At 41.8% G+C, this 27,812-nt stretch overlaps 4 protein-coding genes across 4 annotated transcripts; 2 read left to right on the top strand and 2 right to left on the bottom strand.

The window, feature by feature from the left end:
* The first annotated feature begins 4,054 nt into the window (after positions 1-4,054).
* Positions 4,055-5,262, top strand: LOC131238740 (senescence-specific cysteine protease SAG39-like). Its single transcript, XM_058236348.1, has 2 exons — positions 4,055-4,478; positions 4,603-5,262. The coding sequence occupies exons 1-2, from the start codon at positions 4,055-4,057 to the stop codon at positions 5,196-5,198; spliced, it is 1,020 nt and encodes a 339-aa protein (XP_058092331.1). The 3' UTR covers positions 5,199-5,262.
* Positions 5,263-9,343: 4,081 nt separating this feature from the next.
* On the top strand, positions 9,344-10,531 carry LOC131239141 (senescence-specific cysteine protease SAG39-like). Its single transcript, XM_058236698.1, has 2 exons — positions 9,344-9,812; positions 9,936-10,531. The coding sequence occupies exons 1-2, from the start codon at positions 9,389-9,391 to the stop codon at positions 10,529-10,531; spliced, it is 1,020 nt and encodes a 339-aa protein (XP_058092681.1). The 5' UTR covers positions 9,344-9,388.
* A 1,062-nt stretch (positions 10,532-11,593) lies between these two features.
* Positions 11,594-13,697, bottom strand: LOC131241051 (senescence-specific cysteine protease SAG39-like). The gene is made up of 2 exons (XM_058239680.1): positions 12,839-13,697; positions 11,594-12,331 (listed from the first exon to the last, which is right to left on the bottom strand). Exons 1-2 carry the CDS (start codon positions 13,497-13,499, stop codon positions 11,736-11,738), a joined length of 1,257 nt encoding a protein of 418 aa, XP_058095663.1. The 5' UTR covers positions 13,500-13,697; the 3' UTR covers positions 11,594-11,735.
* An 11,457-nt stretch (positions 13,698-25,154) lies between these two features.
* On the bottom strand, positions 25,155-26,702 carry LOC131241050 (ervatamin-B-like). The gene is made up of 2 exons (XM_058239679.1): positions 26,253-26,702; positions 25,155-25,941 (listed from the first exon to the last, which is right to left on the bottom strand). Exons 1-2 carry the CDS (start codon positions 26,674-26,676, stop codon positions 25,355-25,357), a joined length of 1,011 nt encoding a protein of 336 aa, XP_058095662.1. The 5' UTR covers positions 26,677-26,702; the 3' UTR covers positions 25,155-25,354.
* Positions 26,703-27,812: the final 1,110 nt, after the last annotated feature.

Below are 27,812 nucleotides of genomic sequence, written 5' to 3'. Positions count from 1 at the left end.
TGGCTTCTGCACTTCATCAGCCCCGGATAAGCGTTTTTGGCCTCTCAATCGCACGGGTTCTTTCTGAAATGGCCAAGCTTTATGTCCTAGAAGGGGGGGGGGGGGGGGGGGTGAATAGGACTATGCCAAATTTAAAATAAATACAACGGAAATAAAGAAAGAGAGATAGCTAAATAAATAAATCAAATATACAACGCGGAGTGCAACCTCAAAATATTGATTGTTCTAAGGACAACCATGCACCATAAAATGACAGGGCAACCTTACTAGAACAAATAGAGAAACTAAAGGTCAACTGATAAAGAGATAGCAATGAATAAATTGCAGAAATATAAATCTAAACTATTACAACATTCCCCACTCAGCTTGAAATAAAATGATTACAACATTCACATCCACATATACATCCCACAAATGAATAATTAAAGATATAAAATATAAACCACACAACCACAAAACACAAGGGATTATAGTGGTTCGCCTGTGTGTACACCAACTGTTAATAAACAACCACACAGTTACTCCACTCCTAATATCCTCACACAGGGGATATCAGCGTTCACTATCAAAGATAGGTTTTCCAGGTTCACCCAAAACCTTCACAATTGTGTCTTTCTCTGTGGGCTTACACAATTAAAAAAATCTCTCTTCTGAGTTTTCCTGGCTCTCCTCAGATAATCAATACAATGAGATTTTTCTGGCAAATCCCAAAAGAAAACCAAATGAAAGTAAATTACATAAACGTAAAATACCTGAATTTCTCCTTCGATGTAGCAGCCCAAAAGAACCAAGTTGGAGTAGAGATTTGAATGTCAAAGTTCAATGTCCAATACTCACTTTATAATGGTTCTAGGTTCTAATAGATTTTAAATTAAACCAAATGGGGCTAGTTCTAATTGATTTTGATTCTAGAAAAAGGAAAAATGAAACTTCCTCTTTTTCAGATCAGATTGGAATACAAGAAACAAAATCAATTTGAAAAGCTAAAGAAAGAGAATATTAAATACGCACACTTAGCTTAAATGGAGCACAGACTTATCTCTCAGAAGGCCGAATTAAATTAGCTTGAATTTTTTATTTTATTCTGAGATTCGTGCTCTATTTATAGGTGAGCAAATCACGTCTTTGACTGGTCTAAAGATCTCTACGACTGGTCATAGAACTAACAGATATTTGAAAATTCAGGCGCGATGAGATCTGCCAGTTTCACGACTGGTCGTAGGTCTCCTTCGACTGGTCGTAGGTTGCTCATGACTAATCGAAGCTAGCCGAATTTCAACAATATACTTTGAATCATAGGTTTACGACTGGTCAAAGTAACAGTCAACACTGTTTATACGACTAGTCGGACAGTCCCTAAGACTAGTCGAAGCCTAACAAAAAATTTCTGAAATTTGCAACAAACTTACGACTAATCCAAGAAATTCTTAGACAAGTCGAAGCAGTGCTAGGACTAGTCGAACAAAGTTCAGGACTAGTCTTAGAACAGACTAAACTCACTTATATAAAATATATGAATTATGTATCCAAAATGGCCTACTCTAAAGGTCAACCTAAGGTCAGTCATACCTCAATAGTGAAGTAAGGACATTGAAACTTAGAGACGAGAGACCTTTGAAAGTAATGAAACTTGAAGTCTAGATGTAGCTCAAACTTGAAAGCTTCTTGAGATCTTGAGGTTGAACTTAAAAGCTTCTTGAGATCTTAAGGTGTGAACAGTGCTTGTCAATCAAAGCTGATCTTGAGTAGAGCTTTGTTCTTCACATATGCAAGCTTCATAACAGTGTCTTTTGCACCACAAATTTGACAACAAAAAGGGGCTATAAACTATAGCACTTACACTTTCTTTGTTAAATCAGCCTAGAATCTATGTCGATCTAGACACCAAGAAATGGTGGGAGCAGCAAATATCTGTAACCCTCTTCTCCCCTTAAAAATATCTATGTTTGTATGGCGATTGGCACAGCGAGCGATTCCAACAGATGACAGAATTTAGCGGAGGGGAGACAGCCTTGCATCGAAATGTTGTTGTTGTGGGCACGATCACTCTTCGTCTTTTCCTCATCCGAAAACCATCGACCACCTCTTTATCAGAGGATGCCTTACCGGCGGTGTGTGGGTGTATTTCAATGGCATTTTTTGCTTCCACCTTCCCCATCAGCAATCTATTTTGGAGCGGTTGTCCTCTTGGTGGATCCTCCAGCCCTTTAATCGAAGGCCTTCTAAAATTCAGTGCATCATTCCCTGTCTTATTCTTTGGGAGTTATGGAAGGCTCGAAATGCAACTCGTTTTGAAAATGTTCGCCCCTCCGTGCAAACGGTTGTCAACCGCATAAATTGGTGGCTCGCTCGTCTCAGCCGCGTCATCACTGACACCGGATCTCTCAGCCGGTCTGACCTTTCTCTCCTCCAACGTCTTGGTATTCGGCAGAACCCCCTATGACTAAATTGTTTCAGGTGGTCAAGTGGTCCAGACCAAAAGAAGGTTGGATTAAGGTGAACGTGGATGGCGCAGCTTTTGGAAATCCTGGTCTAGCTTGGGGAGGCGGGATTGGTAGGGACGCTTCCAGTTCCTTTCTTTTCACTTTCTCCCATGGTTACGGTATGGGCACCAACAATAGAGCACAACTCCGGGCCCCTTATGATGCTATGTCTATTTGTATTAGCCAGGGTTATAATCAGATTTTTCTCGAATCCGATTCTAAATGTGTGGTGGACACGTTCATTGGAAAATCTTCCCCAGCCTGGAAATGGAGATATTAGTGGACGCGGATCAGAGACTTAAGAACCAGAGGTACTTTTGTGATTTTCCTTGTCTCGAGAGAAGCAAATGGTCTGGCTGATGAGCTGGCTAAGGCAGCTGCATCGTCCCAACAAAACTTCACATACCTTTCTTTCTCGGACCTCCCGATTAGAGTTAAGGGTCTTAATTTATAGATTAGATAAGTTGGGTTTTGGCTCTTTATGAGAGACATAAGGGCTGTGCTCTCGTTTCTGCTTTTTGTACACGGTTGTTTGGGCTCTCCTGGCTCCTTTTTGTCCCCAGGAGCCCCTCATATCTTTCTGTGCATCTTTCACTTTTTAATATAAAAAAAAAGAAGAAAAAGGAGACAAGTACATGAATATCTCCTCGCGGAAAAATTAGTAGGATCTGAACATCAGGGATGCTAACCAATGGCATGATCCACCTAATGGGCAGAACCGCTTGTTTTTGTGCCGGTTTATGCTAAAAATTTGCGCCTACCAAAGGGATGAGGTACCCGGCCTGTCCGAGGGGCCACTGTGATGTATGGCTTTTATCCACACCATCCATCCAATTTGCCATATCATTTTAGGCTTGGAACCCAAAAATGAGGAAGAGATAGAAGGGTCACGTGGACCACACAGTTGATATTTGTGTTTTCTCTTAATCCAGGTATATATGACCTTATGATCAGGTTGGATGGCAAATAAACATCACAGTGGACCCCAGGAAGTTTTCAATGGTGGAACCATTGACAAGGTGGCCCCAAGAAAAAAAGAAAAGAAAAGAAAAAAGGTGGCCCCAGGAAGTTTTCCACCCTAGGCGTTTAATCCTCACTGTGTGGTCTACTTCAGCCCCGGATCTGCCTCATTTTTTAGCTCATAACCTAAAATTGTCTGGCAAAATATGGAGGGTGTGGAAAAAACCCATATACCACGGTAGCCCATTATAGTCGCAGCCGGTCCGAAGCTCGGGACAGGCAGGCCAGGGGTAGTAGCCAAACCGCGTCCCTGTCAAAGTGTGCTAGAGATATACGATATCATGCATGTTAGCATAGAGAAGCGGAACGTAAACGAAATTTGAGTATAAGCTGGGTTAGATTAAAAAAGGTCATTTTAGCTATCCAAATCAATACACTTGATCGGGCACGTATATCTAGCCTCCATCTTCACCACAGTAACAATAAAGCAATAGAGACTAATGAATCATGTGGGGCCGATATCACCTATATAAACTCAGTTTAGAGTAAGTGTATGCACCCACCTCCATAATCACATCATCAGATCATCCATACACACCTCAGCTAACACCATGGCTTCCTCAAGCAAATCTTTCTTCTTAGCCTTGTTCATATTGGGAGTTTGGGCTTCTCAAGTTATGGGCCGCACTCTACAGGAAGTGTCTATGTCTGACAGGCACGAGCAATGGATGGCTCAATATAGTCGCACATACGAGGATGCAGCTGAGAAAGAGCTACGTTTCAAGATATTCAAGGACAATGTGGAATTCATAGAATCCTTCAATAATGCTGGGGACCAATATTACAAGCTAAGTGTAAATGAATTTGCAGACCAAACCAACGAGGAGTTCAGGGCTACCCGTAACGGATTTAGGCCCTCTCAAACAAGTGCATCGAGAGCCACATCATTCATGTATGAGAACGTAACTGTGCCAGCTAGTATGGATTGGAGAAAGAAAGGCGCTGTAACCCCAATCAAAGACCAAGGACAATGTGGTAAGCTTTGTAACCCACTCATGAATTTAGCTGATTTTCTTCAATTAGTGTAACTTTCTTCTAGAAAGGGACATGAAATTGTTACCTACTGTTAGCTAACTTGCTATCTGGAGTTGCCAAATAGGATGTTGCTGGGCATTCTCAGCGGTAGCAGCTACGGAAGGGATTACACAACTCAAGACAGGGAAGTTGCTTTCTTTATCTGAGCAAGAGGTGGTGGATTGTGATACCAAAGGTGAGGATCAAGGCTGTGCAGGAGGTTTCATGGACGGTGCCTTCGATTTCATTCAACACAACAGAGGACTTACAACAGAAGCCAAGTACCCCTACATGGCAGTTGATGGCACTTGCAACTCCAAGAAGGAAGCCAACCCAGTGGCGAAGATCAACGGTCACCAAGATGTTACGGCCAACAGTGAGAAAGCTCTGTTGAAGGCTGTGGCCAACCAACCCGTTTCTGTTGCAATTGATGCTAGTGGATCTGCCTTCCAGTTTTACTCAAGCGGTGTATTTACAGGAGATTGTGGTACTGAACTAGACCATGGAGTGACAGCCGTTGGATATGGGACTACAGATGATGGGACAAAGTATTGGATAGTGAAGAATTCATGGGGAACTTCATGGGGTGAAGATGGATACATAATGATGGAGAGGGATGTTGGTGCTAAAGAAGGGATATGTGGTATTGCCATGATGGCTTCTTATCCCACCGCTGCTTAATCCTCACTAGCTGCATATAACATGCTTTTTTATCCCATGCTTTGATATAAAAAAGTGTTATGGAGAAATGTCAATGTAGAAATGTGTAGCTTCTTTTATGTAATTCTCATATATGTAATGAGTAACTTCCATTATCACTTAATAGTATCCAAACAGCTACGTTTCCAGTCTCTGTTTCGTACACAGAGAACTTTCGACCATGTTGATGAACCCGAAATTGGTCAAATACCCTCAGCTTCAAGGCCGATCGAGGGCATTTCCAGGCCCAGCCTGCCAGATATTAAGGGGTTGCCTTTGGGATGCAAATGGCCCCAATTGCTTAACTAACTCCCCTTCATTTCTGTTAGCACCATATAAGTTTTTACCTTTTTGTCATTATACCATGTGTACAATTTTCTTTGTGATTGTATTTTTTCCTATAAGTTAATATCAAATGGGAGAAGGAAATCATCCCTAGTATTAGGTTAATATATTATTACATGATATCATATTGGTGATTAAGTTTCATTGATCATCACCTGTCGGCAATCCAATCCCAAATCAACCCACACTACCATTGCTGCTAACCCCACATCGAGCAACCCCAAATCTGGTCCATCCGTCAGGACCACTAATATACATCAACAATTTCTGGATTTGGCAACATAATAGATGGTCCGCAACATAATAGATGGTTCACATCCAAGGAGAGCCCCGCATGATGGATGACTCCACATTGAAGGTGTGGACCACACGATGTATGGTCCACATCAAAGGTGGGCTCCATAAGATGGTCAATGGACATTGAAGGTGGGCCCCACATGATGGATGACCCACGTCAAGGTGGGCCCATATAATGGCCAGTCCACTTCAAAGGTTAGCCACTAATGATGAATAGCACATATCCAAGGCAGACCCTGCATGATGGATGGCCCACATTGGAGGTGTGGCCCATGTGATGGACAAGCACATCAAAGGTGGGCTCCACGTGACGGGTGATGGATATTGAAGGTGGGACCCACATGATGGATGGACCTTGTCAAGGCATGCCCCAAATAACAGATGATCCACATTAAAGGTTGGTCCCTAAAGATGAATGGCCCACATCCAATGCAAGCCCTGAATGATGGATGACCCATAACAAAGGTGGGGTCAACAAGATGGACGGTCCACATCAAAGGTTGCCACTTAAGAATGAATGACCCACATCGAAGGCAAGCCTTGCATTATGGACTACGCACATTGAAGGTGGGACCCACACGATGAACAATCCACATCAAAGGTGGGGTCCATGTGATGGGTGATGGATATTGAAGGTGGGCCCCACATGATGGACAATAACATAGATGATAGGCCCCACATGTGGACAGTTCCCATTGAAGGTTGGCCCGTAGTGAGGAATGACTCACATCCAAGGTGAGCCCCACATAATGGACAACCGACATCTAAGGTAACCCCACATAATGGATAACCCACATCGAGATGGGCCTCTCAAGGTGAATGGTCCACATTAAAGGTTAGTCCACCATGATGGACGACTCCCATTGAAGATAGGGCCAAGGTAGGCCCAACATAATGAATGGTCCACATCAAAGGTTAGCCCCACATGATTGATGGTGAATATTAAAGGTAGACCAAACAAAATTAAGAGATAATTACTTATGTGATGTTAGAAAACAAATATACTTTTTTAACTTTTTGGTTGATAATTAAGTTGTTTAAATATGCTTATTTGCTGAATAAATAGAAACCTTGATAAGGTACATGAGGCATAAGATCGATGCGTCGCATTGCATTAGACGGAATTAAACCCATTATTATACAACAATTATGTCTAGAAATACCGCAGTATTTTAACCATCCAATTTCACATTTGGAATTGAATTCTTCAATATTATATTATGTGAAATCAACATTTAGTGCATGGTTAATAACTAACCAGATTTGACAACTAATGCCAGTCATGTATATTCATATGTAACTTGAGTGTGACACATAAAGGGCACATATGATGGATGGGGTGGATGCATCAACAATCCACTAAAAATCCCACGAAATACAATTTATATCCCATCTGATGCAATGCAATACCACCTAATCTTACGTTACAAGTAGGCTCTTAGGTAAAGTAACTTACCATCCAAACGATTCCTAAACTATCAGTGCTGGGACTTGAAGCCACCAAGCTAATCAAAACAATAAGTGGGCTTAAATTTTGGTATGCCCAAGCCCAACCCAAACAAGGAAGGCCCAAAATTTCTGTGGGCACGCCTGGACCATTGATTGCCCTGTGGCGGGTTACACAGACAATCCGCTTTGAGCAATAGAACCGGGGCAAATGTAATCGTTTGGACCCAGTTTCCTTTTGTTATAGCAATCTTTTCGTCCTTGTTATCCCCTGTTGTCACAAACTATCAATGCGGGCCCCATATAATGGTCGGTCCATGTCAAAGGTTGGTAAGGTGGGCCCTACATAATGGACGACTCACATTGGAGGCGTGGCCCACGTGATGGACAATCCACATCAAAGATGCGCTCCATGTGACAGGTTGTGGATATTGAAGGCGGGCCCCACATGATGAATGGCCCAGATCAAGGCAGCCCCATATAAGGGATCGTTAACATCAAAGGTTGGCCCTAATGATGAATGGCCCAAATCCAAGGCAGGTCCTGCATGATGGATGACCCACATCCAAGGTGGGCCTGACACAATGGATGGTCCACATCAAAGGTTGCCCCTAATGATGAATGGCCCACATTGAAGGTGGGACCCACAAGATGGACAGTCCACGTCAAAGGTGGGCTCCACATGATAGATTGTGGATATTGAAGGTAGGCCCACATAATTGATAACCCACATCGAAGATGGGCCTCTCAAGGTGAATAGTCTGCATGCATTGAAGGTTAGTCCCACATGATGACCAGTTCCCATTGATGATAGGGCCAAGGTAGGCCCAGCATAATGAATGGTCCACATCAAAGTTTGGCCTCACATGATGGATGGTGGATATTAAGAGTAGACCAAACAAAATTAAGAGATAATTGCTCATGAGATATTGGAAAACAAACATATTTTTTAGCTTTTTGGTTGATAAATAAGTTGTTTAACGGACATGTTTTTCTGTTGAATGAATAGAAACTGTGATGAGCTACTTGAGGCATAAGTAGCTCGGGTCTTGTTTGGAAACATGAATTTAAATGAAACTAAAACCATTATTAAATAACGATTATATGTTTGAAAATGCCATGGTATTTTGATCATCTATTTTCAGGTTAAGGATTGAATTCATCAACACTGTATTATGTGAAATCAATATTTAGTGGATGGTGAAATTGTAATCAACGGACCAAATTTCACAATTAATGCCAATTGCCTATATTCACATGCAACTCGAGTGGCACATGTAAAGGGTGCGTGTGGATGGACGGGTTGATAAACATATGCATCAATCGTGAGGCAAATAAAAATGCAGTGGGTTTGGAAATCCACCAAAAACACACTTACATCTCGTGCTAGGATTGGAAGGTCAAATTCCTGAATTAATCTAATCCTTTCTATCAATTCCTAGCACCAAACAGAATTTATATCCCGCCTGATGCAATGCAATACCATTACCACCTAATCCCAGGTTCCAAGCATGCTGTTATGTAAAGTAACTTACAATCCATGGTGAGCCTAGGAAGTTTTCAATGATGGGCCTCATTCGCAAGGTGGCCTCAAGAAGTTTTCCACAGTATGTGTTTAATCCTCACTGTGTGGTCCACTTGGGCCCTGGATCTGCTTCATTTTTAAGCTTATAACTACAAATTGTCTGGAACAATATGGAGGGTGTGGATAAAACCCATAGATACCATTAGAGCCACAGCCAGTTTGGAGCTCGGGACAGGCGGGCCAGGCGTAGTACCCAAACCACGTCCTTGTCAAAGTGTGCTAGAAATATACGATGTTAGCAGCGAGAAGCGGAACGTAAACGAAATTTGAGTAGAAGATGGGTTAGATTAAAAAATGTCATTTTAGCTATCCAAATCAATACACTTGATCGGGCACGTATATCTAGTCTTCATCTTCACCACAGTAACAATAAAGCAATGGAGATTAATGAATCATGTGGGAGCCAATATCACCTATATAAACTCAGTTCAGATTAAGTGAATGCACCCACCTCCATAATCACATCATCAGATCATCCATACACTCCTCAGCTAACACCATGGCTTCCTTAACCAAATCTTTCTTCTTAGCCTTGTTCATATTGGGAGTCTGGGCTTCTCAAGCCATGGGCCGCACTCTACAGGAAGTGTCTATGTCTGACAGGCACGAGCAATGGATGGCTCAATATGGTCGCACATACAAGGATGCAGCTGAGAAAGAGCTACGTTTCAAGATATTCAAGGACAATGTGGAATTCATAGAATTCTTCAACAACGCTGGGGGACGATCTTACAAGCTAAGTGTAAATGAATTTGCAGACCAAACCAACGAGGAGTTCAGGGCTACCCGTAACGGATTTAGGCCCTCTCAAACAAGTGCATCGAGAGCCACATCATTCATGTATGAGAACGTAACTGTGCCAGCTAGTATGGATTGGAGAAAGAAAGGCGCTGTAACCCCAATCAAAGACCAAGGACAATGTGGTAAGCTTTATAACCCACTCATGAATTTAGCTGATTTTCTTCAATTAGTGTAACTTTCTTCTAGAAGGGACATGAAATTGTTACCTACTGTTGGCTAACTTGCTATCTGGTGTTGCCAAATAGGATGTTGCTGGGCATTCTCAGCGGTAGCGGCCACGGAAGGGATTACACAACTCAAGACAGGGAAGTTGCTTTCCTTATCCGAGCAAGAAGTGGTGGATTGTGATACCAAAGGTGAGGATCAAGGCTGTGCGGGAGGTTTCATGGATGGCGCCTTCGATTTCATTCAACACAACAGAGGACTTACAACAGAAGCCAAGTACCCCTACATGGCAGTTGATGGCACTTGCAACTCCAAGAAGGAAGCCAACCCAGTGGCGAAGATCAACGGTCACCAAGATGTTACGGCCAACAGTGAGAAAGCTCTGTTGAAGGCTGTGGCCAACCAACCCGTTTCTGTCGCAATCGACGCTAGTGGATCTGCCTTCCAGTTTTACTCCAGCGGTGTATTTACAGGAGATTGTGGTACCGAACTAGACCATGGAGTGACGGCTGTGGGATATGGGACGACAGATGATGGGACGAAGTATTGGATAGTGAAGAATTCATGGGGAACTTCATGGGGTGAAGAAGGATACATAATGATGGAGAGGGATGTTGGTGCTAAAGAAGGGATATGTGGTATTGCCATGATGGCTTCTTATCCCACCGCTGCTTAATCCTCACTAGCTGCATATATCATGCTTGTTTATCCTCTGCTTTGATCACAAAAGTGCTATGAAGAAATGTAGAAATGTGTAGGTTCTTCTATGTAATTCTCATATATGTAATGGGTTACTTCCATTATCACTTATAGTATCTAAACAGCTACCTTTCCATTATCCATTATCAATTATTCGTATATAGGTGAAAGTATAAGAACCCGGAATTGGTCTAATGGCACAGCTTCAAGGGGCCGAGGGAGTTTCCAGCCCCAGCCTGCCCGATATTAAGGGGCCTGCCTTTCGGGTGCAAGTGGGCCCTCATAGCTTAACTAGCACCCCTTCATTTCTGGATTTCACAAGCCCGCCAAAATCGATTGATCGTGACCCTTCAGTTAGTGGTGTATCAATAAATATATGACAAAGATTGGATACACTGGATCACATCAAATCAATGGTTTTGGTCATCGAACCATGGGTAATATTCAACAGTGGTCAACGGTTTAGATTATCAACAACCTTGGCCATCTAATCCTCGACTTATTTTTTCTGTAAAAAATAAGAGGTAGCATACGACTCAGGTGAAACAACATTTTATCTTCCTAATTAGATTATCCTAGCCATCTAATGTTAATGGACGATAACAACCAATCGTCCACTTTTAATGGGTCCAAATTAGATGGTGGTGATCATCTGAAAGAGTAGACTTCGGGGATCTCCCACTCATCATGGGGCCCACCGTATGAATTAGCTGGGTTAGCAGAAGTGGGCCTCACATGTAAAGCTTGTTGGACCAAACAACACCAAGATCAAGAAATGAATATTCCTCTAGATCTAAACCTGGACCTCTGTTTCATGTTTGGCAGTGCGGGTATCCAGTGCTTCCCGAGGCCTCCATCTTATTGTTATGCATGTAGCATCATTGAATTGAGAAGACGAAAATACCCCTTGGTTGTAGGCCCAGACACACCTAAGATGTACCTGTTAACACCCCCAATAACTAATTTTAAGGGTAAAATTGGTCAAACGCTACCGGCGTTATGTAAATATAGAAGATAAGGACATGAAAATATCAACTTATTAATTCCATTAATGCTTTAAAAATAAATAAATAAATTTACATTAATGAATGCTAAATGACGAATAAAAAATCACATTATTGCTAGAAGCTTCTAAATCTAACATTAAAGAAGTGGACAATTGAAATTAGAACATCTATATCTTATGCAGTTGGATAAGAGGCTTCCATGGCAATGCCACACAGTCCTTCCTTGGCATCAACATCCCTTTTCATCCTTATGTATCCGTCTTCACCCCACCAAATGCCCCATGAATTCTTCACCAACCAGTACTTGGTCCCATCATCATCTGCCCCATAACCAACGGCTGTCACCCCATGATCCAGATCGGTGGCACAATCGCCGGTGAAGACTCCGCTCGAGTAGAATTGGAAGGTGTAGTCACTAGCATCAATGGCAACAGAAACTGGCTGATTGGCTACTGCATTCAGTAGTGCCATCTCGCTGTTGGCCGGTACATCTTCGTGGCCGCTGATTGTGGCTGCATGGTTCGAAGCCTTTGTAGTGTTGCAAGTGCCACGATCAGTTCCCATGTATGGGTAGTTATCTTCAGTTGTAAGGCCATGGTTGCTTTGAATGAAATCAAAGGCGTCGTCCATGAGGCCACCCTCACAGCCTTGATCCTCACCATTCCTGTCGCAGTCCACTAACTCTTGCTCAGATAGTGAAAGCAACTTACCAGTTTTAAGTTGTGTAATTCCTTCCATGGCTGCAACTGCTGAGAATGCCCAACAAGACCCTATTTTGGAACATTTGAGCAACAATTTAGTAAAAACATTACATATCCATCTCATATTCCCTTTTTTTCTTATTTGAGAAGTTTGTGTATTAACAAAGTTACAGATTCTTGTTTGGGTTTTCTTATCTTTCATTGGGTTTGAGAAGAGGCCATCACTTGATTTACCCATTGATCCTGGCCATTCATTAGACCTGCCTCCTAATGGATAGAGCATTGCCCAAAAATTATATTTGATTTTGTTGTATTAACCATGCAAAAGAAGTGGCCTGCAATGCCCATTAATTCCATGGCAGATATAGTGTTATCCTAAAAAGTTGAAAATGATAGAATTGTACTGTCCATCCACTTGAATGATATTGTTGGCTACTTTTTGTATGGTTCAAAATTGGACTTTGGGCTGTGGCCCATCCAGTGGCCGTTCCGATGGATGGTCCAGATAGACGAGATCAATCACTAATGAGGGTTAATGGAGGGCAAGTGAAGGTTAATGGTATACTAAGTACTTACCACATTCTCCCTGATCCTTGATGGGAGTCACAGCGCCTTTCTTTCTCCAGTCAATGCTAGGTGGTGCAGTAACATTCTCATACATGAAGGACGTGGCTTTTGATGCCCTTGCTCGGGTGGGCCTAAATCCGTTATGAGTGGCCCTGAACTCATCCTTGGTCAGATCAGCAAATGCATTGACACTCAACTTGTATGATCTGTTCCCTGCGCTGTTAAAAGATTCTATCAACTCCACATTGCTCTTGAATATCTTGAAACGTTGTTCCTTTTCGGCTGCATCCTTGTAGGTGCGTCCGTATTGAGACATCCATTGCTCATGGCGATTGGACATGGATGAATCATGGAGACTGCGAGCCATGGCTTGAGAAGCCCAAGCTCCTAAGATGAACAAGGCCACAAAGAAACAATGGTATATGGAAGCCATTATAGAAAGTAACAGGGTGTGGTGGATGAGCTGAGGATGTGAATATGGAGGAGGGATGAATACATTCAAAGAAGGCTTTCCTTTATATAGACATTGCGTTGCACCCCGAGAGAGAGAGAGAGAGAGAGAGAACACGTAACGCGGCAAATGTAACGGTTGGTTTGGATGGTTATAGTGACAGTTTTCCTTTTGTTGTGGCAATCTTTTCGTCTGCAAACTTCCAAAATTCATGCTCATTCGATTATGTGGCTACCGGATTGGTGATGGACGGCTAAAAATGAAAATATCCGATGGTACTATTTGGACAAACAAATGGCTACGAATCAACGGTTAGGGCATAGTGTTGTTCGTTCAACCAGTCTTAATTTTGGGGTTGTAGCTTGAAGACATTATTTCTAAAATTTAGTCAATTTAATTTGAGTTAAAGTTTTCCACTTGCATTCTTCTGAGTGCCTGCGCATCGTGTTGTTAGACTTCTGGGGTATTAAAAAACTGCCCATTTGAATTCCCGGTTCCAATATTCAACGCAATGCATGTTATGCGCGTTTCCTCTTCTTTTTTTTTCGTTTCGTGAATTTTTGAATTGTTCAATTCCTTTGACAGAGGATTTCGGTCTTCTCTCGTGCACACAACAGGGCGGAAAACTTGGATTCTCTAACAGGATGTGATGGGCAATGCTCAGTTTCTTTGACTTCTTCCGGTTTAGATGTGTGAAGAACCAAAGTATATACTCATTTCATTATATGGCTGTTGGCACGCAGCTTGTTTTCTGTCATGTATAGTGGGTGTTGGGTACCAGAATTATATTTTCTGTCACCTATAATGTGTGTTGGGTACCAGAATTGATATAATGAGTGATTCAAACCAATCAACTTTAAACATCCCAAGTGCTCCTGAAATAGACAAATATGTCTAACTTGATAATATATGACCAAAATATGAGGAGATTTGTTATCTACTGAACTGCTCGTAAAATATTTATATAGATCAGGTGATAACTGGAGGATGGGGTTCTTCCTCCAAAGATGAATTGCGCCTTGACTTTCTTAAGAAAGGACTGAAGTTCTTCCTTTTAGGATGGGTCGTGCGTTACCTTTCATAAGAAATGACTTTTTAGTGTACCGGTGCAGTCAAATAATAATAAAAAATACTTATAATCGGATACGTACGAAAGAGCAACTACAAAAATCTTTCTTCTAAAATAATTGTTTGTATTGGATAAGGATCAAGTCCAACGTATGAGCATAGACTTGAATTACAACTAAAGATTATTACTACTAGAGCTACTTGATTATGCTAAAATAAGATAAATTTGATTTATTTGATGTGTTTGTTAGATTTGATTGTATTCCACTAATCATCTAACTATTTAGAGATCTCTGTTGTAGCTATTCCTTTAAACGCTTCTCTTCTTTATTGAACAATTATGGCAATCAAAGAGTCATCGTCTAGATCATTCTCTTATTACGTTTATATTTTTTACTATTTCTCTTCTCTCAGCTAAGCTTTGTTCCTCTCAGTCACAACTTGCAACTCGATCTCATCTTGTAGCTCAGCCGCATCTGCAGCCAACTACTCGCATTATATTTGTAATGATCAAGTGATACTCAAAGGGTGGAGTTCTCCATCTAAAGATGAGTTGCGCCTTGCCTTTCACATGAAAAGACTTACAGTATACCGATGCAATCAAACAAAAGGAAATACTTATAATCAGTCATAAAAGAGCAACTGCAAGAATGCTTCTTCTAAAAGAAATGCTTGTATTTAATAAAGATCAAGTCCAACATATGATCATAGACTTGAATTACAACTAAAGATTATTACTACTGAATTATCACTGCTCCTAAGATATAGCTACTTGATTATGCTAAAATAAGAAGATTTTGATTTGTTTGATGTGTTTATTAGATTTTGATTGTTGTGTGTTCTGCTAATCCTTTGACTATTTATAAATCTATGTTGCAGCTAATCCTTTGGACATTTCTCTTCTTTATTGGACGGTTGTGGCAATTGAAGAGTCGTCATCTTGATCCTTCTCTTGTTACATTTCTCTGTTTTTTACTATTCCTCTTCTCTCGGCCAAGCTCTGTTCCTCTCAATCACAACTTGCAGATCGATCACATCTTGCAGCTTAGCTGGATCTTGTAGTTATCTTCTCGGCCATGTCTTGCTTCTGGCTTCTCGGTCGCATCCTGCTTATGGATTCTTGACCACGCATCGATCAGCGCTAGTTGCAATTCCATGAAAAGTGCTCTCAATATCTCCTAAAAATATTTTGCATGTTATGTCTTTCCCTACAATGCTACATGTTCGTTCCTGATTGACTATTCAAGAATGGTCAGGAAAAAGGTACAACAATGGCTATCTTATTGATGGACATTCATTGAATAGTTAAAATATAATAATAATAATATTATTATTATTATTAATAGATCTAATAGTTATATTTCAATAGATAAGTGTCCTTGAATGAGAGATTGGGATTGTACAACCAGACTGATTATGAAAATGTGATTAAGGAACTATGTTCTACAATTTAATCAATTTATTTTGAGTGAACATATGCCACATGTGCAATTTTTGAGTACCCGCTTATCAAGGGTATATATTGTAAATAACTTGACTCCAACAAGCCCTCCCTCTCATGCAGATATGACACAGGGAGGGACGTGATGAGGTCGATTAACGTCTTCTTTATGGGATATCTACTCTAAATCCATGGAGCTCTCTGGACTCTTCCTCAAATCCACGAGGGATAAAAGTAGAAATAATTTCTTATAAATTTGAAATAAATTGATTGATGATTAAAATAATGAAATTACAATTATTTAAATAATGATCTCAAACCTAGGACAAGAGTTTTAGACTCAAAGACCCTAAAAATGTGACTTACTATAAATAGTAAACTTACTATTTATAGACGACCTCCATTCCTACTAAACTTCATGGTTTTCGACCAAAAATAATAAGTGTCCAATTTGGCGTAATCACATTATCCTTCTAATTATTCTAAGCCATTTTCATATTGGGCACGACTTCTACAACTCAAAGGATCAAAAGTTATACTTGACCTAAAACTTACTATTTATAGTAAAAACGAAAATAAATTGGACTTTTAACTGTCAATCTGATAGAATCTCGCATATCCGATGTGGGCAACCCGACATAGTGGGTTCATTGGCTAAAGTAGCTTCTCTTACCCAAAATCATATATGATATGTTGAAAAACTTATCCCGGTTTGCAAGATGCAAGTGTTTTAAGGTTCTGACAATCCAAATCATTTTCGTTTCTGATCAGGCCTTCTTTATTCCATCTTTGCCATGAAAGTATCTGCAACCCGCTCTACATCAAACCCCTCTACTTCAAAAGAACTCGACCTCAAGTTCTCATCCAACTTTGGTTCATGATACTCAGTCAAGTCCGCAACGTTAAAAGTACATGAGATCTCCATGTCATCCACAAGATCAACAACCTAAGTGTTGTTATTGATATTTTGAAGGATCGATAGCAATCTAATTTTATTTTTCTTCAACTTGTTGTAGGTTCCGGTCAGAAATCTCTCCTTATATAGATGCACCATAACATGGTCGCCCACATCGAATACCTTTTATTACTAATGCTTGTCGGCTTGCTCCTTGTAGTAGTTGTTCGAAGCTCATAACTTTTTTTTAACCAAAACGAGATTGATATATTCATTTTGAACAAAATTACAATGCTTCCGGTCTTCCTAGGAAAAAAGGACCTAAGGAAGACCTATTATAAGGGAAAAAAAATCGGGACATGTAAGCTGAAAGAAAAACACCAAAAAGAAAATCCCCAAGGAAAATACAAGTTTTAAGTCTTCCTCTCCCTTAACACTCCTAGACCAACCTTGTCTAGGAAAAGGAAACCCCCCACCTGCTGAGGTAGATCCACCCTATAGGAAGTATAGAGCCGAGCTTGGGACATGCTAGCCGCCCGAGCAAGAGCGTCAGCCATTCCGTTGCCCTCCCTGAAAACGTGCATGAATTTCACCGTTGCGAGACCCCAGAGCCTGTCCTTTAGAGATCTCCATCCCTTCCATCTCCAACTGATGTTTGCTCCCTCCTTGAAAACCTTAATCACCAATTCTGAGTCTGACTCAACTATAATTTGAGAAAAACCTTTCTCCAAGCACATAAGAAGCCCATCATGAGCCGCCCTGAACTCAGCGCCAATATTTGACATCGTTCCATAACCAAAAGCGAAACCACAAATAAACTCCCCCTTGTTGTTTCTACAAACTCCGCTACCCCTTACCAACCCCAGGTTTCCTCTTAAGGACCCATCAACATTTACTTTCACCCAAGCTACAAGAGGTTTCTGCCAAAAGACCACAGACTGCCACGTTTGCTTTGGACAGGTATATCTATCGTTCAACAAGCCGCCCAAGGATGGGTTTTGCTGGACATACCTGTTTCTGAAAACATCATCACTAGCGCTGGAGAGCCACCAGGAGACTTTTGCAATGTCCGATTGGAAATTCATAGACCTATCATCATAAACCGCCCCATTCCTGGATCTCCATAGCTCCCAAAGAATGTATGCCGGAGTGTAAAGGTGACTAGCCCCTTGATTTCTCCTAACCATGGATGCTCTCCTTCATTGCATAATCCTTGTTTCAACCGTCAACGCCTACATGGTGAAGATCCCAGCCTGCACTCCAAAATAACCCCAAATTGCTTTAACAAGTTGGTCGTCCATAAAGAGATGAGAGCATGATTCTTCAGGTTGGCCCTGCTCGGAACCGTTTTTGCAGCATACACACTTTGAAGCAAGGGACACTCCTCTTCTTAGACTGCTTTCTCTACTGGAACAGCGTTTTGAAGTACCCTCCAAACAAATAGGGATATTTTTGGTGAAAGTTTACCGTGCCATATACCCACCGCGCCCAGCCCTTTCTAGGACCGATCAACCTGCTAATGTCCTAGGCAGACTTAACGGAGAACGAGCCTAAAGAGGTAAAGGGCCATAGGGGGGAATCGGGCTTAGCCGAGACGCAGAAACTATGATGAAAAATAAAATCAAACACCTCATTGGGGAGGAAGGACATGGCTATCGATGGCGGGAGAGGACCACTCGAGCCCAGCACTTGATTTACCTTTAAGGAAGGAACAACGGCTGCAATATCTGACGTCAGAAAATTCTGAATAGGGCCAAGGCCTGTCCAATTTACTTTCCAGAAACTGCACTCACCTGCTCCAACACTCCATTGGACCTTATCATCAAGGAACGAAAACATGTTCATGATCTTCTTTAAAAAAGGGGAAGCTTTTCTAGTGTTGATTTCAACCCTCATCGGTTCTTGATTTAAGTTGTATTTTGCTGCCATAAAAAAGGCCCATATGCTGGATTCCTTGTGAAACTGTAGTACCCAAGCCATTTTAATTCGGAAGGCTTGCATCACTTCAGCTAGCTTCTTGATGCCAAGGCCACCTTCTTCTTTTGGCATTGTGACAAGCTTCCAGCTCTTCTAATGTAGCTTGCTTTTAACCTCAGCCCACCCCCAAAAGAAATAGGCAAATCTTCTCTCAAGCTCAGACAGGACCTGCTTTGGGATGCAAGAGGCTGCCAAAGAGTGAATGGGAATACTACCCAACACATGCTTAATAAGGACTGTTCTCCCTGCTTGCGACAAAAATCTGGATCTCCAACCATTTATACAACCTCCCACTTTGTCCACCAATGGATGAAAAGCAGAGGATTTTAGCCTTCCAACAGCCAGGGGAACTCCTAGGTAGCAAAACAGGCATGTGGATCGCCGATGCCTAATAAACTGGTGATAGCACGAATCCAGGAGGCCGGGATCTTGTCGGAGCAAAAGAAAGAGCTTTTACCTTTATTAATGCATTGCCACGAGGATTTTTGGTACTCCTCCAGTAAAATCGTAATCCTACGCATCGAGGCCATACCTCTGTTAAGAAAAAGGAGGGTATCATCCGCATAGAGTAGGTGAGAAACTCGCGGGCAGTCCCTCCCGAGAGAGAACGGAACACAACTGTCATTTGACACCATATGATGAAGGCTACGACTTAAAACATCCGCCCCTAAAATGAAGAGGCTCGGCGATAGTAGGTCACCTTGCCTCAGCCCACAAGAGGACTTGAAAAATCCGATTGCTTCCCCATTAATCAGCACAGAGAACCAGCAAGTAGCCCAACAATTTTTGACAATGTTTACCCATCTGGCACAAAAGTCGAAGCGCATCAATACTTGCTTTAGAAAGGTCCAGTCCACCTTATCGTACGCTTTTTTCATATCCGACTTTAGCACCACATTTCCTCCTCTGGTCTTCTTATTGACCTCCCTAAGCAATTCCTGGGACAACGCAATGTTTTCTGAGATAATCCGCCCTTTAATGAAAGCACCCTGCTCTGGTGATATCAAGGCAGGGAGAAAACTGCTTAGTCTGATGGCTATGATCTTAGAAAAGATTTTATATAGGAAGTTGCATAAACTTATAGGTCGGAAATCAGCCCATTTCCTAGGCGTGGCCCCCTTGGGGATCAAACAAATCAACGTGGAGTTAACTGCCCGAGGTATCTTTCCTCCCTAGAAGAAATATGTTATTACCTTGTGGATGTCCAGCCCAATGATGTCCCAACAGACAGAGTAAAATACTCCTGAGAAACCCTCTGGGCCAGACGCACTATCTGTCCGAATGGCTTGAATAGCTGATTTTACCTCTTGGATGGAAGGAGGTGTGATGAGAAAATTATTCATATCTTACGTCACTAGCTGCGACACCAAATCCAGCAAGTCCAAATTAACCGGGCTGGTTCTTCCATTAAAGAGTTCCTCAAAATAATTGATGGCTTCCCTCTTTATTTCCTCATTTTTCGTCACAATCGCCCCTGACTGTAGTTGAATATTTAAGATCCTGGCTCTTCTCTGTCTCTCAGTAGCCGTTGCATGAAAAACTTTGTGTTACGGTCCCCTTCTTCTAGCCAGCTTACCTTAGATTTCTATTTCCAGAAGATCTCGTGTTTTATTTCCCACTAGTTTAGCCGTTCCGATGCTTCTTGAAATTTGGTTTGCAAGGATGTGAAATCTCCTTAACTCATGTCTGATTGTTGTAGTTGTAGCTCTATCTCTACTACGTCAGATTCTGCTGCCTTTAGCTTCACAAAAATATCACCAAAATGCTCTTTGTTCCAGGTTTTCATCTATGCTTTCACACTTTTCATATTGGCCAAGACGTGGAAAACCAGATGATAAGAATCCACCCTGTCCCAAGCCTCTTTGACTACCTGCAAGAAAGGAGTTCTCCCTCGTCCACATCGTCTGAAATTTAAACGACTTCAGCACGCTCGACGAAGGAGGAGGAAAGGACAGAAGGAGAGGGTTATGGTCTGAGTTAGTCCATGGAAGATGTTCTACTTGGAACCTCAGGAAAGTGGAGGCCCAAGCTGTGTTGATGAGCATTCTATCCAGCCTGGCCCAAATCCTTAATGTGTTAGACTGGTTGTTGCACCATGTAAACCGTGGCCCCGTGAAACCTGCATCAAACAGACTAGCATTCTCGATCGCCTCACAAAAGTTCCTAGCACTCTGTCTGTCAAAAACTCCTCTGCTACATCTTTCTGTTGCTTCAGTGATAGCATTGAAATCACCACAAACACCCCATGGCCCCTGTAACAGGTTATACATATTCGCCAATTCATCCCAAAGAAGCCTCCTGGTTAGCCTAGAGCAACTTGCATAGATACAGGTTAGGTTGATGGAGATCTGCATGTTTTGAATGTACATATTGACATACAGGAGCTGGTTAGTTGCCTTAATAACAGAACAATAAGCAGAGTTTCTGTAAAAGAACCAGATTTTTCTCCCCTTGTCGTCATTTGAAAAGGAGAGGTGAAAACCTAGCGAAAGACCAATTCTTACTCTACATGCATCCCTGATCATCGGTTCAAGGATCACCACTATCTAGGGGTTGTGAGTTCTCATCATTCGTTTCAGCGTTCTAATTGTTCTTCGATTATCAACTCCCCGGGCATTCCAAACGAGAATCTTATCCATCCGTGATACAACCTGTGTTCACTGTCCTACGTTTGAGTCGTCTTAGTCTAGACTCCCAATCACCTCTGCTGTAAAAAAATCTGCGGCTTTCTCTTTGGGACCTTGCTCAGATTGTTTAACAGCTTCCCCTGGAGATTTCCTTTCTGGGTAGCCATATTGTTCAGGTTGAGATGTTTGAATAGGGCTGCTCTGAGTTTTGTTTCATGCCTACTTGTTTCTGCTGAGATTCCGCATCTTCCTCTGCCTGTTCACCCTCCTACTATTGAGACTTCTAAGAAGATCTGTGCTCCTTCCTAACTATTATTTCTGCTATCTCATTTGCCATGTTGTGGTTTGAAAAGAATGAAGATAAATCATTCTCCAAGTGATGGTTGAGCAGCAAGTCCACTCTCCCTGGAGAGTGATAACCATCAGACAATTGTGAACCTTCCTGAGAATCATATGGATTTGGAGAGCATTGTATCTCTTTCATTTCATCTGCTGAATTTACACTAGAGTCTTCAGCTGATGATTGTTCATTTCCCTCCCTTTGTTGGGTCTTTTCCCCAAACCTGTATGAAGAATTTCCAGCCGATCTTATTCTACGACTTCCATACTTTCCCACCATCTTGCTGCTATTTTTTTACCCCATTTCCACACCTTGCTGATTGCCTTGAAAATTAGCTGAGAGTGGGGCAATGTCCCTGCAGAATAAATCTCTGGATATATCAACCATATCCCTCTGCTGCTGGTGATTAGGTTGTTGGATTGGACTGAGCGGCTGGCACTAAATGATTGACAGGCTGGGACAAATAGACCCACCATCATCTGCCTTAGAACGAATATTTCCTTCAGTTCTGCTCCCTGTAGACTAATGCTATTGAGCATCAGTGAACTAAGCTGATCCCACTTCCTGACGAGCTCTATTCACAATAGGTGGAGTTTTGTTTCCTGGCCTAATTTGATAATCATCAAAAGGAGCTTATCCCACTTCATGATTTAAATCAGGAGTTGAACCCATTTCCTGAACTATCCCATTCACTACGATCACAGTTTTGCTTCCCAGACACTGATCTGCTACTTAAAGAATCGCATCATCCCTTTCTATTAGTACCCCTTCCTTTTCCATCTCCTTCTCATTTAGATGTGTTGAAATTTCCCCTGTGCTTTTTTGTTTTTGAAATCCACTCTGAGAATTGTTGTTTTGCACGCCCTGCATGTCAGTTGCTGTGTCGGCCGCCACTCCAGTTTTTTCACAAACATGTGGTTGGCGAGTAATTGTGACGGTCTGTTTGGTGCTGAAGCTTCTTTCCACTCATTCCTTTGTGCTTTCCTTTCTTACCTGATCAGTATTAGGAGCGTTGGCTCTGATGGTGGGTTCCAATTCAACCATAATCAAGAAGCATTTTCCCAGAACCAGAAGGGACAGGGCCTTCTATAGATTTGTTCCTATGCGAATGACCACTCTGATTCAAGCGAAGCTTTGGAAGATCCCGTACGCACTTATCGGATCAATGTGGGTCACCCTACCCAGCTGAATTCCCAAATCCAACAAGACAGACTCCATCCCAGCGTGAGCCAGTATGCCAAATAACCTCAACTAAACTACTTCCCCTCCAAGCATTTCCTCTGGGGACCATTTAACCACATCTTTAGTCTGCTCGAAGCTCGTAACTTGGATTGCACATCTGCATGAGTTCCGAGCATACTAAAGTTGTGAATCACATGTGGGCATTCTGACGTAGGGATGAACGTGATGAGGATAACTACTCCGAATCCACGGAGCTTCTCTGGACTCCTCACAGAGACTTCTCAAATCCACGAGGAAAGATAGCAGAAAATAGAACTAAATTCTAATAAATTCGAAATTGATAAATTAATTAATAAAAATGAGTTCACAACCCTTTAAATAGGGGTACCAAGCAATGGAAAAGAAATTAGAATCAAACTACAGCTAAAACTCCTAGAATCTGCGACTTGCTATAAATAGTAAACTTACTATTTATAGACGGTCGTGATGTCTACTAGTACGCAAGGTTTTCGCAAAAAATAGTAAGTGTCCTATTTGGCTTCACCAAACCGTTCTCCTAATTATTCTAAGCTCTTTTCACATTGGACACAACTCCTAAAGCTCGACGAATGAAGAGTTATAATCAAATTAAAACTTACTATTTATAGTAAAAATGAAATTAAAATAGGGAAACGACCGTCGATCCAAGGGTATTTCGCAAATCCGGGTTGCGCAACCCAGCATAGCAGGGTTGGTTGGCTAAAGTAACTCGTTCTACCCCAAAATCATATATTTTACGCCTGATAACTCATTCCGGATTGTGAGATACGCCCGATCTAAGGTCTGACGGTCCGGATCACTTCTGTCGTCGACCGGGCCTTTTCTGATCCATCTTGGCCATGAAACTGTCCGCGACCTGCTCTACATCACATTCATTCTTGTAAAAATGTGAACCATCTAGTATGCATATGATTCATGTTAGCTTTACTATTAATAAACTTTAAGGTTTGATGGACAGCATAAAGAACAAATTCTCTATAAATCAGATAATGCCACCAATGTCATAGCGCTTAAACTACTACAAACTGCTCAAGCTCATATGTTGACCACTAATTTCAGGCTTCACTGAGCTTTTCGTTGTACAATGCTACCGTCCTGCCTTCCTATGATAAGACTCCTCCAATTTCGATATATAAGGCATCACACTCAACATCAAACAACTTATCAAAACTGAGAAGAACCAAAACCGGTGTTATGGACAATTGATGCTTGATTTTAGCAAAGCTCTTATCAGCCTTATCGATTCATTAAAATAGGCCATTTTTCATATAATCTGTAATGGGTGCGACTATAGTGTTGACATTTCACACAAATCGATAATAAAATGTCGTCAACCCTTGGAAACTCCTCAGTTCGTGAATGTTAGTCGGAATCGATCATTCCTTGATGGCTCACACCTTTTCATCGTCCACACAAATGTTCATGAACATCACAACAAATCCTTATAACAACAAGCTATTCGTTAAATAAAAACTGCATTTCTTCAAGTTGAGTTACAACTTGTTACCTATCAGGACCTATAACACCCGCCTGAGATCTTCCATATGCTTCGTCTCACCCTTTTTATATATCAGGATATCACAAAATATACTAGTTTAAATTGGCCAATGAACGGCTTAAACGCTTGATTCATCAGACACATAAAAGTGCTCGGTATATTTGATAGATTAAAGGGCATGACTAGCCACTCATACAACCTTTCCTTGGTCTTAAACATCGTTTTTCACTCATCATCAGGCCGAATACAAATTTGATGGTATCCGCTCCTCAAATCTAGTTTAAAGAACACTTTGGCACCTTCAACCATATCAAGCACGTCATCCAACTACAGTATCGGGAACCGATATTTAATGGTAATCTTGTTGATTGTTCGGCTGTTGACACACATACAACAGATCCCATCTTCTTCGGCATTAATAAAGCTGGCACGGCTCATGTGCTCATTCTCTCTCTCTCTCAAAAGACCCTTATGGATAAATTCTTCTACCTGCCACTGAAATATCTCACACTCTCTGGTTGAATTTGTTTGCTTGATTGTGATTATCTTGTTTAATGTCTCTCCGTGTGCTTTTGCAAGTCCCATGCTACTAAGAACTGAAGTTTAATACAAAAACAAATAATTGGATTGAGGTGATAAATATCATACATTAGCAATCACATAATAGCAAAGAGTGATAGAGAGAAGATTTCCCTTCTTCTCTTAGTTTTATATCCCTTATATAATTACAATACATTGTCTCATAGCATTACATAAGAATCAGAGACCATAGCCAATAAAATATAAGCCCAAATACCCACAAAAGCAAACAGAACATAGCATTTATAAGCTAAACGGATGTAAAGGGAGCGCTTGGACAATGTGGCCGGGGCCTTCTTTGACATGGACCATCCATCACGGAAGTTGGAAAGTGAAAAGGTTGAAAAGAAAAAAAACTACAACTTTACGGGGATAAGTAACTTTCAACACATAAGTTACTTTAACATCCATCGTCTGTGGATTATCTATTACGCGGTTGGGTAAGAAGGAAACATGGCAATGCCACACACTCCTTCCTTAGCATCGACGTCTCTTTTCATCCTCATGTATCCGCCTTCACCCCAGTTAGTGCCCCATGAATTCTTCACCAACCAGTACTTGGTCCCATCATCAGTGGTCCCATAACCAACGGCCGTCACGACATGGTCTAGATCGGTTCTGCAAGGGCCTGTGAAGACACCGCCGGAGTAGAATTGGAAGGCAGATCCGCTGCCTTCAACGTAGACGGAAACTGGCTGGTTGGCCACGGCCTTCAGTAGTGCCTTCTCGCTGTTGGGTGGGACATCTTCGTAACCGTTGATCTTGGCCGCAAGGTTAGAAGCTTTCTTGGTGTTGCAACTGCCCTTAACCCCCTTGTATGGGTAGTTAGTTTCAGCTGTGAGGCCACGGTTGCGTTTTATGAAATTGAAGGCGATGTGTAAGTAACCACCATTACAGCCATAATTCTCAGTGTTGCAGTCCACTAGCTCTTGCACGGATAGCGAATGTAATTTACCCGTTTTAAGTTTTGTAATCCCTTCTATAGCCGCAACGGTGGAGAAGGCCCAGCAACATGCTGTCAATGACAAGTTAGAAAGAATAAGAACAACAGAACAACTACATCAACTCTCTCTCTCTCTCTCTCTCTCTCTCTCTCTCTCTCTCTCTCTCTCTCTCTCTCTCTCTCTCTCTCTTATTTGACATGGATGTATTTGGATGCTTAACTAAAATGAATTGCAGTAAGTGACATAAATATTCCAATGCTTTGAAGCTTGACCTTGAATGGATTGGATCTCAATTCAGTTAAGCATCCAAATGGAACATAATACAATAGTACGAAGCAGTAAATCAGGGAAAATCTATAGCAAGTAAGGTATGTTTGCTCACCACAATCTCTTTGGTCCTTGACAGGAGTTACGACGCCTTTCTTTCTCCAGTCCATGTTAGAGGGTGCAGTAACATTCTCATACATGAAGGGCGTTGCTGCCGACGCCCTTGCTTTTGCAGGCCTAAAGCTGTTGTGTGCGGCCCTGAACTCTTCATTGGTCTGGTCTGCAAATTCATTTACGCTTAGTCGGTAGGATTGGTTGCCATCATTGTTGAATGATTCTATAAATTTCACATTGTCTTTGAATATCTTGAAACGTCGTTCCTTCTCAATTGCATCAGTGTACGCACGCCCATGACGGACCATCCATTGCTCGTGCCACTCCAACATGGATGGTTCAAGGAGTGTGCGAGACATGGCATGGGAAGCCCAAACACCCAAAACAGATAAGGCTACGTAGAAAATTTGGTACGTTGAGGCCATGTTTCATGGGCTAAGAGAGTTGTGTATGATAAGATCAGATAACGATGTGATTATGGCAATGTCTTTATATAGGCGAGAGAATTCATTACACCTCTGAGACAGATATTAGCGATCATGAGTGGTGGATATTGAAAACGATTGCGTCGATGTCATATTCCACACCTGTATGATTCGTTGGATAATGTTTTTGACCATTGACCTACCTAGGCTATCAAAGGGCGCGTATTGGGTACGGCAACACGACCGAGCTAGAGACGGACGGTCCTGTCAGGGGCTCCGTGGGGCCCACCGTGATGTATATTTTTTAACCAGGCCGTCCGTCCAATTTAAAGATCATTTTATTGCATGATCAAAAATAGTGTACATATTTTAGGTTCAAGTGCACCACACCACAAGAAGCAGTGAGGATTGAAAGCCTATTGATCGTTGAAAACTTATTGGCGGCTACGGTAATTTTGGATCGAGTTGATAATTACTTTTCCCTTCATATAGGTGTACGTGCGCTTCTTCTTTTTTCTTTTTTCTTTTTCTTCTTCGAAACGAGTATATTTCAATTACAGCAACTTTACAAAGGAGATACAAGTAAGATTAATCCCTCAAAACTGAAAAGAGATGAGGGACGAATGAGATATGGGGAAAGAGGCTATGTTCTCTCTAACTATGCCAAGCGTGTTCGACCCGCTCTCCTCAGGGCAAGAGGGAGAGGTCAGCAGCGAGGGTGAAGTCTCTGTCCTGTTGTTCAATGCTGCCTAGACGAGCCAAATCATCGGTCATTCTACTCACCTATCGAAAAGGGTGGATGAAATGAACCGAGACTAATCCCTGGATGTGGTATATCCTTTTCATCCAGTAGAAAACGTTCCAAAGGACAACAGTGGACCACAATCGCTTTCGAGTCACTTTCTACTATAATCATGTTTAGGCTCTGATCCACACATAGGTGGAGGCCGTCCACCACCGCCTTAGCCTAAGCCTGAAAGTTGGATAACACTCGGTATCCTCTAGAGAAAGCGAAGATGAGATCTCCTTTGTAGTCGCCGCAGGTGTATGTGAGCTTGTTAACAGGTTAGATGGAAAGTAAACATCACATCGGGGCCTAGGAAGTTTTCAACGGTAGGAGTCCAGTCCCCACTATT

The sequence above is a fragment of the Magnolia sinica genome, chromosome 3 (genome assembly GCF_029962835.1).
Source record: "Magnolia sinica isolate HGM2019 chromosome 3, MsV1, whole genome shotgun sequence".
In the NCBI taxonomy this organism is placed as follows: Eukaryota; Viridiplantae; Streptophyta; class Magnoliopsida; order Magnoliales; family Magnoliaceae; genus Magnolia; species Magnolia sinica.
This window is presented reverse-complemented; position numbering and strand designations above follow the sequence as displayed.